This window comes from Herpailurus yagouaroundi, unplaced genomic scaffold (genome assembly GCF_014898765.1).
Source record: "Herpailurus yagouaroundi ecotype Mexico unplaced genomic scaffold, PumYag 28, whole genome shotgun sequence".
Taxonomy (NCBI): domain Eukaryota; kingdom Metazoa; phylum Chordata; class Mammalia; order Carnivora; family Felidae; genus Herpailurus; species Herpailurus yagouaroundi.
This window is the reverse complement of record NW_024412376.1, coordinates 94,966,610-94,984,365: the sequence shown is the minus strand read 5'-3', so window position 1 is coordinate 94,984,365 and position 17,756 is coordinate 94,966,610. Positions and strand designations below refer to the sequence as shown.

Sequence of the window (17,756 nt, the reverse complement as noted above, 5' to 3'; positions counted from 1 at the left end):
CCGCTCGCTTCCCCGCCTGTGAAAAGCAATCCTATTCCAGAGCGAATGCTTGGTGTCTTGCAGCCGGATTCCGGCCGACACACGCGGGGCCCGCGGGTCCTGTCACCTCAGGCTGCCCCCGCCTCCCTCCCGGCCTGGGCCTCTCCCCGCCTCCAGCCCGCGGACCTCGCCGCCCCGCCTCCGCCGCGGCCGCCATTGGTGCCAGCCCGCCCCAGAAGGGCGCCCATTGGCCGGGTGGGAAGTCATTCGCCCAGCGCATTCCGCCGCCCGCAGGCTTGCGGGGAAACTTCCTTATTATTGTGACGCCGAAAACCGAGAAACCCCGAGCCGGGCCGGAGAGACTAGGCTGTCACAGTCGGAATCCCGAGCGGTGGTTCGGCGGCCGCCAAGGTGCGCGGGTTGGAGGTCGGGGTTCCAGGGAAGAGGGCACCGCGGAGCTGCAGTCGCGCGACCGCCGCGTTCCGCCGGGCACGGCTGTCAGCCCGCGGCTCCGGTAGGGGCGGCTGCGGCTGCAGCTGCAGGGCGCTCCCCGCGACGACCTGGGGCCGGCGCTCGGGGAGGTCGGGGCGCGGCGCCTGCAGCGCCTGCGGGACTCGGGGACGCGGGCGGCTGGGTTGCGCCGGGCTAGGCGCGCTAGGCGTCCCTCGGCATGGTGCGCGCCTCCCTGGCGTTCTCGGGGCTTGCCCTCTGACCAAGAGAGCCCCCGCGCCCGGAGAGGCCGGAAACCGCTTTAAAAATGGGAGCGCCCCCCACCTTGACTCGGCTGTCTGCAGACCTGGAGGAATTGCGACGCAGAAAGTCCAAAAGAGGATCCTCCCCTTCCTCCTCGCCTGCCCCTATTTGAATTCGGGGGCTCCGGTGACTCCTCGCGGTGAGGAACGCGGACGCTTCCCCGCGTAATGGGAGCCGGCTAGGCCTCCGCGTTTTGGGGAACCCCGGCGGCCGGGAGGACTTTGCACCGAGGACGCGGGGCTCAGCTTCCAAGCTGACAGCGCGGGTGGGGCCGCGGCGCCCGGCACCACCCACCTCGCGGAGGCCGTGCCCGGCCCTTCTGGCCCGAGTCAGCCTGAGGGGCGGAGCCGGGGCGAGGGTGTGTGTGAACACGTGTGTGTGCGTGTGTGTGTATGTGTGCGGACACGTAAGTGCGTGGACGGACGCGGGGGTGTCAGGAGCTGGGACTTTCGGTAGCAGGGGGCACTTTGAGTCATTTGTAAACGTGTGGAGTGGGCAAACTGGGGCAACTGACAGAGAAGAGCCTGTGTAACCTGAAACAGATGAGCCAGGGAGCGCGGTAGAGCAGCACCTAAAGCAACTGTGCAGTGATTCTGGGTATGTACCGTGGGCCCCGGGGAATGTGTATTTGAACTTGGCTTTTGGTCTGCCACTGATTCTGGCTGTTTTCTGGTTACGTTATACTTTAGCTTTTAAACCAGCCCCATTCGGAAGTACCTTGAATTTACAGCTAAGCAAGCCTTTCAGGATTTTGCTTGCATTCGTTACACACGGAATGTTTTAGGAAAGACGATTCGAGAGCTCTCTTCCATTTTTGTATGTCTTCTCGCTCCTTCCACAAATAGGAAGCTATTTCTAGAACCTTTCATTTGATGATTTGATAATATCAAGAGGGCTGATTTTTAACTCCAGACTGAGGGGAAAGTAAAGTGAAATAAAATGAGGATTGGCAGCCTTTTTAAATGCAGTGACTCTAGAAAACATGTCTTGTTTTAGTAGGAAGATTACTGTGAAGCCCTCTCCTTTTGTACCTTATTTTACCTTGGGAAGAGGAAATGGCATTATAAATCAGAAAAGGGGAGTAATATATATTTAAGCACCTTTTAAAGCAAAATAGATGAATTACACATTATCGTCTGACCACACCGAGGCTAGGAACCTTCTGGAGAAAGTAGGCAGGATTCAGGGAGGAAGGTTTCAAGCCTCTTTGGCAAAACTCCTTTGGCATGTAAAAAAGAAACAGTTGATTAGCATACAGTTTTACTTGTTCTGTAAGTAGTTGGGTTTTTATTTTTGAAAAGAAAAACAAATTCTAAAATGTTCCAAATGGTGTGGTGGAGTCGTTGGTTAAAGCCTTTCTTTCTGAGTAACGAATGTAAATTTAAGATTTGCATAATAATTACACGTTTTTTAGAACATGAGAGTTGCACTCCTACTGGAGGTACAAGATAGTTTTGCTGCAGTTTCAGAAATAAAAGTAATATTCTCCAGTGAATGGGATTTTCTACACAAGAAGATTGAAATAAAGTTCTGATGATAATATATTAAAATTTTTGGAGGACTTTTTCTTTTGAGAGACTTAAAGTGGCTCTCAGATAGTCTCATCTTGTTTTGCATGAAAGAGGATGTGGTGATGAGAAGAATGAAAGAGAAAGTCTTCAAAACAGTTGTGGCAAAATAAGCTATAATGTGTGTGGTACATGGGAAAAATGGAGGAAAATGGATGAAATTGAATTAATTTTCAAAAATTTCTCTTTTTAACCCAAATGGGAGATTTAAAAATAATTTTTTTCCTTTATATCTACTACAATGCCAGTAATTTTTTAAGGTGCTAGGTCTCAAGTTCACGTTTAGAGATGACATCTTTGTAGTTGCTTTGAGGTTATCTTATTGGTCTTTAACCAGACTCCAGTCTTGAGGTACAGTGTTTGGGGAATATTCAAGCTTGCATAATATATTCTTATTTTCAAAACTTACTTCTCATTTTCTTTTCAGTAACATTAAAGCACTGTGCCAATGTTAATTATGATTTCTTTAACTTGCAGGTCTGCAAGGTGAGGTAAAACCATCTGGCTTCTAGTCCAAATGCTAAGGGTGTGACCTGTGGTGAGTTACTTAATTTCTCTGAACCCAGTTTCCTCAACTTGTACATGGAGATATTATCTGACTCACAGAGTTGACAAGGGGATTAAACAAGATAAACTATGTAAAGGACTCAGGTTAGTATAGCTGCGTAGAAAGGGACCTTAACAGATCCTTAATGACTTTGTTCTGCTGTGATGAGGTGAACAGAACAAGGTGAGCCCAGGAAGTAGGAGACCTAGTTTCTGGTCTCTGCTTCAACCATTTACTTCTCAGAGGACCAAAGTTACTTGGCCTCAGAAGGCCTCAGCTGCCATTAAAATGAGGTTAGGAATGTAAGTCTCTTGCCTGGAGGTTGGATCAAATGGACTTTATGGTCTCTTTAATAGGATGATCGCTTTGATGATATAATTCTGGTCCCTTTAGATATTTACTTCATTTAGAAATAGTACTTGCTGGTGTCAGAGGCATGTGTTTCTGTGTGTGAACCAGTAACTGGATTAATTTTATTGTAAGTCAAGATGGATACGGGGGTAAAGTCTGACTGTCTCTTGGGATTGTTTCACTTGCCTCTCCCCTGTCTCTGGCTAACATAAGTTCTGTTTGCCTGTAAATATCACCAGCGATTCAGCTAATGTAAAATCACTAATTGTGGGCAGTTTTCTTTAACTGTTTAGTTTAAAAATTGGTGAAGGGGTGGAACTTGGCTTCATTTTGTCTGAGAGATACTATCGCATTATGTTTAAGAGCATGGACTTTGGAGTCTAGATGAGATTTGAATCCAGACTTTGCCACTTACTAAGTTTCCATTTTACCTACTTATTTACATGTTCTTCGGCAAGTGACTTAATCTTGCAAAGCCTCAAAGTTATTGTAAAGGGAAAATTAAATAATCTGTAAAGTTTTTAGCCAGACTCAGACATATAGTAGGCTTGCAGTAATAGTAACTATTTTTCTTTATTTAGCAAATATTTATTGAGCTACTACTGTAAGCCGGACACTTCTCTAACAGTAGGGAAATGAACAAAAGAAGCTCAGAATTACATTCCTGAATTCTAGCATGCTGGTGATATTGAAAAACACCCCCATTTAATGACAGCTTCAGTTGTAGAAAGCATTCTACTTTCTATATCTGCTCAAATGTGCTGAGAGGAGAGTGCATGTTAGAATGGAGGAAATACAGTATTATTTTTTGTTACTTGATAGGGAATGCTTATCTAACATTACCTGGAAAACAAAACTGTGAACAAACTTAAGTCGTGAGGGTTCTAGTTTTCCCAGGTCTGGATTCAGTTCACTAGGTGCTTACCAAGCATCTATGGTTCTCCTGTGCTATGCTAATTAGTGGAGACACAGAGATGGAGTGAAACCTGTCCCCTCCACAGAGAAGCTCCCAGTCTGCATGGGTGGAGAATTGGTGGACACGACGCAAGAATCAGCAACCCTACCTTGATAGTACTTTTCATTTTCTTTATTGTGAAACAATGCTAAGCATAAAACCATATATGTAATATATATGCTAAGAAACAACAATAAAAGTTTAGAAGCAGAACATCAGCCATGTTATTGAAGCTCCCACTGTGCTCTTTACAGATTGTACCCTCCAACTCTCCTGTCCTCATAATCATTCATTACCTTATTTTTTGTATTTATCCTGGGTTTTTTTTTTTTTTTTTTTTTTTGCTTTTCTACATAGCCTTGCCACCACTAATATGTTTATCTCCTAGTACTTGTTGTACTTGTGTTTGGATTTTGTAAAAATTCATCATACTCTAAATTCTTCTGTAACGTTTCCCCCAGCCCCCCAACATTGTTTTCAAGATTTAGCTTCAGTGGGGTTTGTGAGATGCATTTATTTTTCACTGCTGTGCCACAGTTTATCCATTTTTTTTGTTGATGGACATTTGAGTTGTCTTTGTTTTATCTATTTCAAACAATGCTGAAATGAACATCCTTGTGCATTGTATCTTGAGGCACATGTTCATGGGGTTCTCACTTCATTGTACAATAAGATAGCCACAAGCCATATATGACTTACATTAAAATTAAATACGCCTCAAATTTTAGTTCCTCAGTTCATTAGCCGTATTTCAAGTGTTCCAATAGCCATGTGTGGCTAGTGGCTACCATATTGGACAGTGTAGGTATGTAACATTTCCATCATTGCATAAAGTTCAGTTTTCGGGTTTCACTCCATCTTTGTGTCTCCAGTTCTCAGCATCGTGCAGGGGCACCGTAGATGCTTGGTAAGTTGGACAGCGTTGGTCATAGGCGTAGGAGCAAAATTGCTGTGCTGTGGGCTATTCACATCTTCACCTTCACTAGATAATGCCAACTTGTTTTCCGAAGTGGTTATGCCAATTTACACTCCCACCAGCTGTAAGAGTCCTGGTTGCTCCATATTTTTGACTTGACACTCACACTTTTCAGTTCTTGCCAGGCTGGTCAAATGTCTTTTGAAGGCAGCCCACAGCTTAAACACATAGTGGAGAGATCATTGTTCTGGTTTCATGAAACCCCACCACCAAGTAATGAAGAAGGCACCACCTATAATAGGCTCAGCAGGGAGGAGTAGAAATGTTTCCTGTGTTGGCTAAAAGAACCAAAGCTCAGCTGAAGTGAAGGAGAGAGAGAAAACAGCAAGGAGTGGATTCACATTATTGAAAACTTCTTTTTGCTTTCTGTGCCATTTCTGTCTGGTAGTAGTATTTTTGACATTCACCAGAGTGAATTTTCTTTGTTACTGGCATTTGAACGTTTATTTATTTTTGGGACAGAGAGAGACAGAGCATGAACGGGGGAGGGGCAGAGAGAGAGGGAGACACAGAATAGGAAACAGGCTCCAGGCTCTGAGCCATCAGCCCAGAGCCCGACGCGGGGCTCGAACTCACGGACCGCGAGATCGTGACCTGGCTGAAGTCGGACGCTTAACCGACTGCGCCACCCAGGCGCCCCTTTGTTACTGGCATTTGAATTTTGGCTCCAAATTTTTTTAAAGCTTGGATTTGGGGAGGGCCTGTAGAGCACTGAAGCCTTGGGCATTGCCTTTTCCCGCTATTGAAAAAGACTCCCCTTCTCCCTGTACACCATTTAGGAAATGGCTTCTAAGCTTATTTCAAAGGCAGCTTATCCATCTTATAAATGAGATTACAAGTCCTGCCGAGTGTTATTTAGGTTTCAGTGACTTTCAGACAAGGAATAAGAATCAGTCGTTAGGCTGCTGTGGGCATAGTCTGATTAATAAGACAAAGTTTAGGAATTGTAGCTTATCTTTTAGCACTCAACTTGCTAGGACTGATAAAAAGAGCTTTATATACTCTCCTGCCCTACGCAGAATTTAAAAAACTTTCTCCTAGCAACCTCGAATCCCCTTCATGGAAGTTATGACAGATGGCGGTAGTGGTGCTTTACTATAGCACAGATTTGGAGGAACATAGCTCATGCTAACCACAGGGAGGAAGAAAGGAGTCATTCCCCCAGCCTCTTTTGGGAATTGTCCTGTTGGCTGTGGTCTCGGGAAGAGCACTAGGACTAGGGAGTAGCAGTGATACAGCAGTTGACATTTATTGGTCACTTAGTACTTTATAGGGGCATATGCTAAGCACTCGTTCTTTTCCCCATTTTAGAGACAGGAAACAGTGGCTAAGTATCTTCCCCAACGTTTCAGAGCTAGCATGTGGTTAATTCAGGCTTGAACTTTAGTCCTTTTGACCCTTAAATAAACCCTGATGAGATTATCCTGAATCTTTTACCAAAAATAGATGAGGAGAAGGGCTGGGAAAAGTACCAGGTGTGCCATTGAAGGAACAGAACGTCTTTCTTCTTTTGCTTTGTGATGGGAAAATAAGGCAGGAAAAGGAGGGGCTGGGACTGAAGTGGCTGGTGTTAGGTTCTGAATGAGAGTGCAGTCCTGTGTTCTTCTGCAGCATCTTTCATAATTTTGTGTTCTGTAAGGAAGGAAAAGATTCTACTCCTCTAGGAGCAAGGGAGAGACAGTGAGTGAGGAAAAATGGGTAGAAGGACATGCCATTGATGAACATGGCTGAACATAAACCTTAAATTCATGGATGCCAGTTGCTACCATATTTTGTTTAAGTTTATTTAGGGGCACCTGGGTGACTCAGTTGGCCAGGCCAACTATCCAACTCTTGATTTCAGCTCAGATCATGATCTCACAGTTTGTGAGATTGAGCCCTGCGTGGAGCTCTGCATTGACAGCATGGAGCCTGCCTGAGATTCTCTCTCTCTTTCTGTGCCTGCTGCTCTCTTTTTCTCAAAATAAATAAATGGAGTGGGAGAGGGGCAGAGAAAGAGGAGAGAGAGAATCACAAGCAGGCTTCATGCTGACAGGGACTCGATCTTACAAACCATGAGATCATGACCTGAGCCAAAATCAAGAGTTAGATGCTTAAGTGACTGAGCCTGCAAAGTGTCCCATTTTTTTTTTTTTTTTTTAAAGGAGATAGAGGTTTATCGAATATACCACAAGGGAGCAGCAGACAGGACAGCAAAGGAGAGACTGTCTTCTAGTTGCTACTAGATTTGGGGGTTCTTCTAGAATGTACTTTTAAGTGAAAGCTGTATTAATAGCTGCTTCTCTTCACTGCATTGAACTCCTCTCCTGCAAGCTAGATGATTTTAGGGCCTCCTGCTATATAGTTTTGGCAGAACACCATGATGACCTAGATCACATTTCTAATTAGGGTTGTTAATCCATTCATGGGAATACATTTTATTTGTGGTTGCTATTTCATTACTTCTCTTAGTAAGTAGTTTTTATTTGGTTACTTGAAGATTCCATTACTATAGCTCAGGTGGGAAGGATTTTTGAAGCTTTTCTGAACAATAGTTCTATTTGTCTCTTTTGAAATAAATGGTAGTTAAATCAGGATGAGGCCATACATTCGGCTGCTTATTCAGGCTTGTAGTTGGCCAAAGCACCTGGAGTCCAGCTGACTCTTAAGGACTGACTCATGCTAAACAGACTTATAAGAAGCTGATATACTCAGGATGCCAAATTAATAATGAGAAGTAGAAATTCCAAGAAGGCTGGGACTTTTGGGTCAGCCTGTCACAGTGTTCTGTACCCATAGTAGAAGCTGCCTTGGAAACCAAGTTATTTAAGGTTGCTTGTTAATCATGGAATCTAAGCAAGGCAAGTGGCTGAGTGAATTTAATGACTAATGTAACAGAGTCTGATCTACCTACCTCCACTATTCAGCAGTGATTACTTAGCATTTCAAATAGGTTGACTGGTAGTGGTACCCTTTCTCTCTGGACAGTGCTGGAGACATTGGGAAGTTCTGACCCTATGGCTGTCTGTTTTCTAGGTTCCTTATTATATGGCAGACTCTGGGCTGAAACCCTAATTCTCCAGTTACCTAGTTGTGTGATTTAGTCAAGTCACTTCACTCTGTCTCACTGTCTTTTTCTTTTCCCTTATGCTTCTCTCTTTTTTTTTTTGTTTTGGTTCCACTTTTTTTCATCTGGAAATTAGACATGATAATAGCACCCACCTTACAGAGGTTTAAATGAGTTAATATCTGTGAAGCACATAGAAAAAGTGCCAGACATAGAGTAAGCTCAAATTAAGTCTTATCTGCTGTTATTCTTAATAATGTTATTATTAATATGATCAGTCAGAAGGTTTTTTAAATATCAAATGATAGAAATCCATATCAACAATATTAAACAAGTAAAAAAGAGAGACTCCAGTCTAGATAACGTTGATTTTCTTTATTCACGGTAGTTCTATGAAGTTGCTGCAAATGCTGTTAGTGAATACTGAGCTACTGCCTCTATAGAAATACAGGGTTAGTTAGGTTCTTGCTTAGAGTCTCTGGTCAACCAATCAGTGTATAATCTTTTTTTGTGTGTGTTTATGTATATTTCTGTTTAGACACCTAGTTTAATATATATTTCTTACAAATGATTAATTGTATGCAGTATTTCTTTATGCTCTAACACTAGTCAAGAGGATTTTTAACATTTTTCTGACCCTCAGTAAGTGATATTTCTTTGGTTATCAGCTTTGTAGCAGTGCTGTCCACCACACACTGTAATCATCTCTGAATCCACAGATTCAGCTATTTTGAACGTCTTTTCTGTAGCTTCTTTATGCCGTACAGATGTTACTTGAGCACTTTCCAGAGTTGCTGCATGTATAGATCAGTGAATTTCTTCTTCCCTTTTTTAGATATATCCTATTATTGATTCATTAACATTGAACTCACAGCCAGTAGCACTATAACTCATGTGTGACTGAAGCTTGTCCAACACATGTATTTTCTCTGTGAGACACAGCACAGCTTTGTTGTACTTAGGAACACTAGAGATAGCACTTTAGCACCAGGCCCAGGGGCATAGCAAAATCACCAACAAAAATGTAGAAACCTGGGGGCACCTGGGTGGCACCTGTTAGTCGGTTAGGCGTCTGACTTCGGCTCAGGTCATGATCTCGTGGTTCATGAGTTCAAGCCCCACCTCAGGCTCTGTGCTGACAGCTCAGAGCTTCAGATTCTGTCTCCCTCTCTCTCTGCCCCTCCCCCACTCATGCTCTCCCTCTCTCTCTTTCAAAAATAAATAAACACTTAAAAAATTTTTTTTAAATATAAAAACATGTAGACTGCAGAAAGACCACTTTTTTACAGAATGAGAACATCATTTTGTTTGACTTTGGCTGGGAAAGTGCATGTAGGGGTGACTCAAATTTTTCCTCTCTTTGCATATGTCTGGGAATGACTGAGAAATGACCCAAGTATTGCTTTTGGGTTACAAATAAATTTTAGTGAGTAAATTCACAAGTATGGAGTTCACAAACAATGAAGTACAGCTATCGTTAGGGAGAGTGAAGGTAGTAGTGCTGGCACCAGGCAAGAGGGGATCCAAGGCTAAGTACCGTTACTAGGACCCTTTCTGTCCTTTGTCTTTGAAACTTTATAGCTGGTAGAATCATAATGTCTTTTTTTTTTAACTCTATTTTGATTTTTAAAAAATTATCTTTATGTATTTTAATTTCTTAAAGTTTGTTTACTTTGAGAGAGAGAGCAAACGGGAAGGGCAGAGAGAGATGGAGAGAGAGCAGGCTCTGTGTGTTGGCAGCACAGAGTCCAATAAGGGGCTCTATTCCACGTAGCCATGAGATCATGACCTGAGCTGAAACCAAGAGTTGGATGCTTAACCAACTGAGCCACCCAGGCACCCTGAGTCATAATGGCTTATAGGTGTCGTCATGTGGCAGGGCACATAGCTTCCAGCAGCCTCAGTTGTCCTTCAGAGGCAAAAGGCAGCCTTCCTTCAGAGCTCTGGTGAGCTTACTGGGGAAGGACTCTGGCCCCCCTGGGAGTGTGAACCTATCCCTGAGCCAATCACAATGGCTTAGGAGGTGTTCTCTGATTGGTTTGCTGTGGGTCATATCCTGTGGCTTAGGGGTGGGACTCTCTGACTGGCTTGGTGTGGCTCATGTGTATGGCTTGTGGCAGGGATGGAGGGGGGGTTGGGGAGTGGGTATTCTTTGAATGCCTTGGCCAGGGTCATGCTTACCCTTGTGCCAGAGAGGGGATAGTTTGTTACTAGATAAAGAGGGGCTTCGGGACATGGGTAAAAAAGCAGTTGGTGCCACTCTTGAGTTGCAGCTTTCTTTTACTTGAAGTACATTTTAGCTATGCCCCCTCCCCCTGTTTTACTGACGAGTAGTGTTTCTTTTATGAATATACTGCAATCTGTTTATCCATCCTCCTGTTGATGGACATGTGGGTTGTTGCCATTTTTGTTTAGTATGAATAAAGCTGCTGTGAGCGTTGTTTATGGATCTTTTTGCAGACATACAATCATAGCTTCTTGATGTCATATTTTTAGACACACTGTTTGTACTTGGCTGGTTAACAGGATGGCTTAATGCTACAGCTGCCTAATCTCAGCCATTATCTCTTAATTCTGACTAGTTTCACGCTCAGAGGGCAGTTTTATTTTCAACTTTACTGGGCATCCTGTATTGTATACTGACTACCGTTAGTCATTCTGCAAGTAATTTTTGTGTTCTTGCTCCTGTAGGTGACCTATAAATCAGCTTGGGTGGCAGTTGTAGCCTAGTAGATGAGACTGTGGACACTGGCATCAGGCCTAGATTCATAGCCTGGTTCCTACTTCTTGTAGCTGTGTGACCTTGGGCGTGCTTCTCAATCTCTCTGAAGCTTGCTTTATCTGAAAATGAAGCTAAAAATAGTACTTATGGCACAAGGTTGTTGTGAAGATGAAATGAGATAATAATATAAAATGCTTATTAGCACAGTGACGGTTGTATGTTGCTTCTGTAATCATTGGTAGGTGGCGGGAAAGGACAAGTTCATGAAACATTCAAAATGAAGAAGTTAGTTGAGAATATTAAATTATGAAAAGATTATGTGCTCTTGCTGGTCTTTTAAAATGTATATCTTACTCCCCTGCCCCAGTTTGCATTTTCTCTCTCCTCCTATGTAATTAACTCAAAGAATAACATTTAAGCTTAATATCCTTTTAGTTCTAGAGTCTAGACAAGGAGTAAGAATCTTGGGAAGAAACAGAACTATTTGGTTAAGAAAGCAATTTCAGTCTTACATTTTATTTTCGGTTTTCCATACTTTTCCTGAAAGCCTTAAGAATTTAAAGAGTAAGTCAGGTAACATTACCGTAGGTAGTCAAAAAATATTCTATTGTATGGAAATACCACATTTTATTTATCCATTCATCAACTGATGGGTGTTTGGGTTTATTTCTTTTTGGTATTATGAATAATGCTGCTATGAATATTCATATACAAATTTTTGTGTGGATGCATATTTGCAATTCTCTTGGATACCTAGGAGTGAAATTGCCAGATCATATGATAGCTATATGTTCAGTCTTTTTTTTTTTATTTTTTTATTATTATTATTTTTTTTAATTTTTTTTTTTCCAACGTTTATTTATTTTTGGGACAGAGAGACAGAGCATGAACGGGGGAGGGGCAGAGAGAGAGGGAGACACAGAATCGGAACAGGCTCCAGGCTCCGAGCCATCAGCCCAGAGCCCGACGCGGGGCTCGAACTCACGGACCGCGAGATCGTGACCTGGCTGAAGTCGGACGCTTAACCGACTGCGCCACCCAGGCGCCCCACGTTCAGTCTTTTGATGAAGTACCAGAATGTTTTCCAAAGTATCTGCACCATTTTACATTCCCACCAGCAATGTAGAGGTCTCCAGTTTCTATACATCCTCACCAACATTTGTTATTAACTGCCCTTTTTGATTATAGCCATCCTGGTGAGTGTGAACTGGGAGAGAGGGATGAGATTTTGTTTTTGTTTGTATGAAAGGGAAACATAAATTTCTAAAAGGTAGTGAAACTTTGGGCTGGAGTCAGCAGTAATCAGCCAAAAGTTGATTGAGAAGCTGCCAACTCAAAGAGATATGCTATACTGTGTGGTCTTTGTTTAAGGCAGTTAAATTCTGGCTGAGGAGTTAAGTTATAAGATACTGAGAAAGTCTCCAAGGCAGTATAGTAGATGTGTCAGAGGGATGCAGGCTAACTGTGGCTGGAAGGGTCCCCGGAGGCTTTCAGGTAGAAAGTGAAGCTTGACTCTGAGCCAGAAGGATGTGTAAGAAGAAATGGCAGAGAAGATAACCTTTTCCCCCCCATTTTTCATTTTTGTTTCAAGTGGTGAATTATTACTATCCAAGCTAACAATAGACTACCTAAAGGGGTTAATTAGTTCAAAAAATTTTTTTAATGAAATAGGCAGGGGCACCTTGGTGGCTCATTTGGTTAATTGCCAGGCTCTTGGTTTCGGCTCAGGTCATGATCTCGTGGTACATGAGTTCAAGCCCTGCATCAGGCTCTGCTCTGACAGTGTGGAGCCTGCTTGGAATATTCTCTGTCTCTGTCTCTCTCTTTCTCTTTCTTTCTCTCAAAATAAATAAACTTAAAAAAAAATGAAATAAGAAAATTCAAAAGGTGCAAGGAGAAAGGACACGATGAAGTTGTGAGGGTAACTTCCAGATACTTATTGCCATAATGGTTTGCAAAATTGTTTTACCCAGTCTCCTCTCCTGTACTCGGAGTTCCTCATTAGTGATCTAAAAATCACATTGTGTCAGTGTTCACTATTCATTAATACAAAATTTGTTTAGAAATATTTTTTTGAACTCTTAATAAAACACAAAAATAGCATCATTACTATGAACATTTTCAGTGATATTATGTTATCATTTTGACATGCAAGGTATCTGAAGAATATTAAGGGGAATGTTAGTATTTATTTAATTTTTTTAATGTCTGTTTATTTTTGAGAGAGAGAGAGATGGAGGAGCAGAGAGAGAGAGAAAGGGAGACACAGAATCTGAAGCAGGCTCCAGGCTCTGAGCTGTCAGCACAGAGCCCAACATGGGGCTCGAACCCATGAACTGTGAGATCATGACCTGAACCAAAGTTGGACGCTTAACCGACTAAGGCACGTTGGTGCCCCAGTTTATTTTTATTTATTAGAGTTTATTTATTTATTTTGAATGAGAGAGAGTACATCCTCCAGGGGAGTGTTATTTTTTTTTTCATTGATTATATTTACTACTTCAAAGTGATTTCCTTGGGGTTCCTAGTGGCTTAGTTGTTGAAGTGTCCAACTCTTGATTTAAGGTCAGGTCATGATCTCTCAGTTCTTGGGGTCAAGCCCTTCCTTGGGCTCTGCACTGACATTGCGGAGCCTGCTTGGGATTCTCCCCACCCCTCCACTGCATGTGCATGCATATGTACACACACTCTGTCTCCCAAAATAAATAAGCTTTAATAAATAAATAAAAGTGATTTTCTCTGACTTTTTTTTTTTTTAACCTTGTTTTACAGAACTCTTTTCTCGGCTACATGACTCCCTGAAGGATAAGAACAATGTTATGTTGGGGATATTGGTCTCTGGGCCAACCTGGGATCAGCACCAACCTGCAAGGGATTGTGGCTGAGCCACAGGTGTGTGGATTCGTATCAGATAGAAGCGTCAAGGAAGTGGCCTGTGGAGGAAACCACTCCGTGTTCTTGCTGGAGGATGGGGAAGTTTACACGTGTGGTTTGAACACCAAGGGGCAGCTGGGCCACGAGAGGGAAGGAAATCAGCCCGGTGAGTACACCTAGTCTGCCTTGATGATTGGTGAGGAAAGGCTGAGGAAAGGGGGAGAGCTGGTGGAAGATTTTTGAGTGTTTATCTTTCAAGAGGCTCTGACTGGGTGCAGGGGTCTACTGTTTGGAACTTTTGTGTTTAATTCAAGTCTTTGAACAAAAAGCCAGACTTTTCCTTTTTCCTCTTATTAGATGACGTATATAATATCACTGACTGGGGGAGAGAGGTTGACTAATTTAGAGTTAAAGAAATAGATTTTCCCCAGTGATTGAATGCTAAGACATTTTGATCGTTTTGTGGATTTGTAATCATCATACACTCAATATCAGAAATATTTTCACCTAATTTTTGTTTTCCTAATTGCATGTTCATTGTTTATTTTGGCCACATGCTTTTGTTTAGCATTTTGGGCTAAGTGCTGTGCTAGTTGTGAGTAGGTAGATAAGTGGGAGGTAGTGATGATGTGGCTCTAGGGATCCTCTGTGGAAGGATGTCTGAAGTAAGTCAAAGAGTATGCTGGAGGGAATTGGGGAGTGGGATTCATTCCTTCTGCCTTTGGGGGTCAAGGAGGAAGCATGAGTAAGACTTCAAGTGTGTGTGTATTAATGTGGCAGGAACATTAAGCTTATTGCACACACCTGAGTGTACCCAGTCATTTTTATTTATTTTTTTAAAAAGCATGGGTATCAAGGTGCAGTCCACTGTTCAGGGAATGTTCAATAGTATGGCAAGACTGGTGATAGAGGGTAAAAGGTGCTGTGCATATTTAAAGTCCATTGGTTTGAATTACTTTTCTTCCTACCTTTTTAGTGTAAGGTTGACCTTCAGTATACATGTAGTATGAATCTGTGAGGTACCTTCTCAATGTTGGATTTTGGAGTAGAAGTGATGATGTTTAAATGAGTCTCCTTGTGGTGAGAAATGGTAAGATAGGGTCTTCAATTGTGACCATGTTGTGTGTTTTTACACTAACATGGGCATATGTCATTTTGTTTGTTACTATCTTTTTTTATTCAATCCAAATCAAGTGAGGCTACCTACCGAAGTTTCATTAAAGAAGAGCCTTGCTGTTTTTTCTAGATGATTTTATCTAGGAAGGTGTTCGTGTTCATCTAGGAAGGTCAGTTTGGCATTAGGATGAGCTAAATTTTTTCTGTGACACACTGTCTCCCTTCTTTCTCATATTTATTGTCTCCGATAGCAAGTGGCTGTGTTCCGTAGTTCACCTGTCCGAATGTCAGTATTAATTTATAAATTAATAATGTTGATCATTGGATAAAGGGCTATCAGGCTGGTCTTAAGGAAGGAAAATTACGAAGTATGTGAAGTATGATATGTGGGCTCCTTCCCTGTTCTTTGCTCCAGGTTCCTTCATTGGAGCCCTCCCTCAGATGTCCCACCAGGCCTGCTCCCTGGAGCAAATCCTAATGTTTTAGTCAGGGGTTTTCTAACATGAGGGCCCTGGACTCTTGGGATTTCACAGAAAGAGTTTCAGCATGGGCCATGTGTATTTACATGTGCAATGCACCTGATACTACAGGTTTTCAAATGTAAGTAGATTCTATTCATTAAAATAAAATTTTAGTAATGGTGCTACCAATTCGTAATTGAGTTAGTAAATCCTATCCATTATGTGTTTTACCAATTAATATGAAAGTATAATATGTAGGAAGGTTTTTGATTTCTAAAAAAAATTTTTTTTTTTTTGGAAAAGATTAAAAACCAAGGTCTTTCACTTTCTCCTGTTAAAACTCACTTGAGTCTTACATAAAACCCGTACTCTTGCTCCGTTGCCCCCAATGAGAGCCAGTATCTAACAGTTAATGCCTAGAGAGGGATTAATGGCAAGTCACAGTCCAGCAGCTTGGTCTTTCCCATGGGAATGTGTGCACTCAACCAGGACTTAGAGACATGTAAGACCTACTTCATACCAATAGTCCTTAAAGGATTTGTACTCACCCTGGCCAGTCTTTGAAGGAAGATGAGGAGGAGATCTTTCCAGTACTGCAGAGAGAACACAGGGTGAACCTTGGAGTCAGACAAACCTAGTGCAGGTGTTACTCATCTCTGATTGTATGTCTGAGCCTCAATTCCCTTTCCTATGAAAGGGGACTTCCTGTCCTCGTGTAGCTCTTGATGCAGTAGATTCAAATTGTAAAGACGACTCTGCAAAGCTACCTATGACCTGTGAATCTGCCCTGCCCAGGCCCTCCTGTCTGTCTGTTCTGTGACTCTGCCTTCTGTGGCAGCCTCCTTGGACACCTTTGTCTTAGAACCTGAGGTGAAAGGATTCAACCAGGGGTCGCACCTGAGAAAGGAAACAGAGCTTACAGTACAAGGATAGCAAAGACCTGTGGGAGGCACCATGGTGAACACATCTGAGTGCAATGTGGCATTGTTCCAGTGGAGCCTTCTGACACAGCTCTATAGAGTTAGTGGTGGGAGGTTTGTGGGCTCTGCGAGTGAGTGAACAGGAGCAATCACAGCTTCTGCCTGCATACCCAGTCAGGCCAACGCCTCGGCCTGCAACTGTTCCCTGTAGGCAAGGCTGAGTGATTGAAAGAGACTTGAGCCAGAGGTGCCTCAAGAAGGCTTTTGGATTCCACCACAGAACCCAGCCAATGCTTGTAATCTAAATTTGTAATAAGCAAGGCTGTAGTGTAAATTACAATAGATTCCAGAAATTTCTGTTGTTGGCTAAGCTTGTCTGTTAATTATAAACTCCATAGCAGCTGTGGAATAGTGCCTCTTTGAATGGAAAGATAATGTGGGTGGGTACCTCCCTCTCTTTAACTTTTTTCTTTGGTAGGTGGGTTCTAAATTGGGGACCATTTGGGTTTATTTTTAATGAGTGGGAAAAAGAGAATGAGCTTGTTTTCTCTGTGTGTTTATTGAGAACTGTGACCTGGAGAGCTGCTAGGCATGGGGCGGGTAGGGGTAGTTAGTGACAGACAGACCCTGTTTCAGGGCGCCTGTGCTGGCCCTGGCCTGCAGGAATGTTATCCCCAAATAACCCCTGTGGTGTTTGGGAAGGGAATTTGATAGCAGACCACTTCCTCAGGATGCTTCTGGGGGCAGTGGGTGGGTTTGTGATTTTAAATCGGTATCATTGCCCAGACCAAGGGTGTGAAAGGCTAAAAAGAGCGAGGGGAAGGAAAGATGGAAGAAGATGGGGTAGGGGATACACTGTGATGAAACTCTTCTGTTAGAACATGTTTCCTTGAGTCTGTCCTGCCAATTGATCAATTTATACATGTTGTCTAACTGGCATGGTTAAAAAGTACACACATTTATTTTTATGGAAGACTCCTGTACCTGTGACATAGCAGTGGTATAAAGCACACACACAATGATTTTAAAGAGTTTTTTTTCTCCTTGAGAACATCTAATAGTTTCCTATTGCTTTTGCGGTTCCTGATGCTGCTGTGCTTTTCTTGTACTCTCATTTCTTCTTAGTTCTGCCCTTATGTGACCAACTTTGTGTGTGTTTGTGTATGATGGGGAGAGGGCGGTTCAAGGATTCATCAAATACTGAAACTCCTTGTTATTAAAGGCCTCATATTTTCCCAGTGTGTTGGGCAGCTTGGGGTTCTAGCTTAGGTATGTCACTGAGTCATTCATTTGTGTGTTGGCCAAAGGCAAAGAGCTCTATGATTCCCAGAAGCATTTTTTGTGGGCACAGTATCAAAGCTTCATCTAAACTCAGTGTCCAGATTTTTTTTTTTTTTAAGTGTTGGATTGGAGCACCTGGGTGGCTCAGTTGGCTCAGATCATGATCTCATGGTTTGTGGGTTCGTGCCCCGCATTGGACTCTATGCT

The 17,756-nt window shown here is 42.6% G+C and overlaps 1 protein-coding gene across 3 annotated transcripts in view; it reads left to right on the top strand.

Annotated features, from left to right (window-relative positions):
- Positions 1–260: 260 nt before the first annotated feature.
- The window catches only part of HERC3 (HECT and RLD domain containing E3 ubiquitin protein ligase 3), a 115,833-nt gene continuing 98,337 nt past the window's right edge, over positions 261–17,756 (top strand). The window contains exons 1-3 of one of the 3 annotated variants that reach the window (XM_040478490.1): positions 261–390; positions 2,778–2,838; positions 13,670–13,937. In XM_040478490.1, the coding sequence (XP_040334424.1) occupies positions 13,712–13,937 (226 nt within the window). In that variant the 5' untranslated portion in view covers positions 261–390; positions 2,778–2,838; positions 13,670–13,711. Of the gene's footprint in view, positions 391–1,220; positions 1,330–2,777; positions 2,839–13,669; positions 13,938–17,756 lie in introns of those variants that run through there. The other 2 variants (XM_040478495.1, XM_040478493.1) reach the window with 2 other exon arrangements.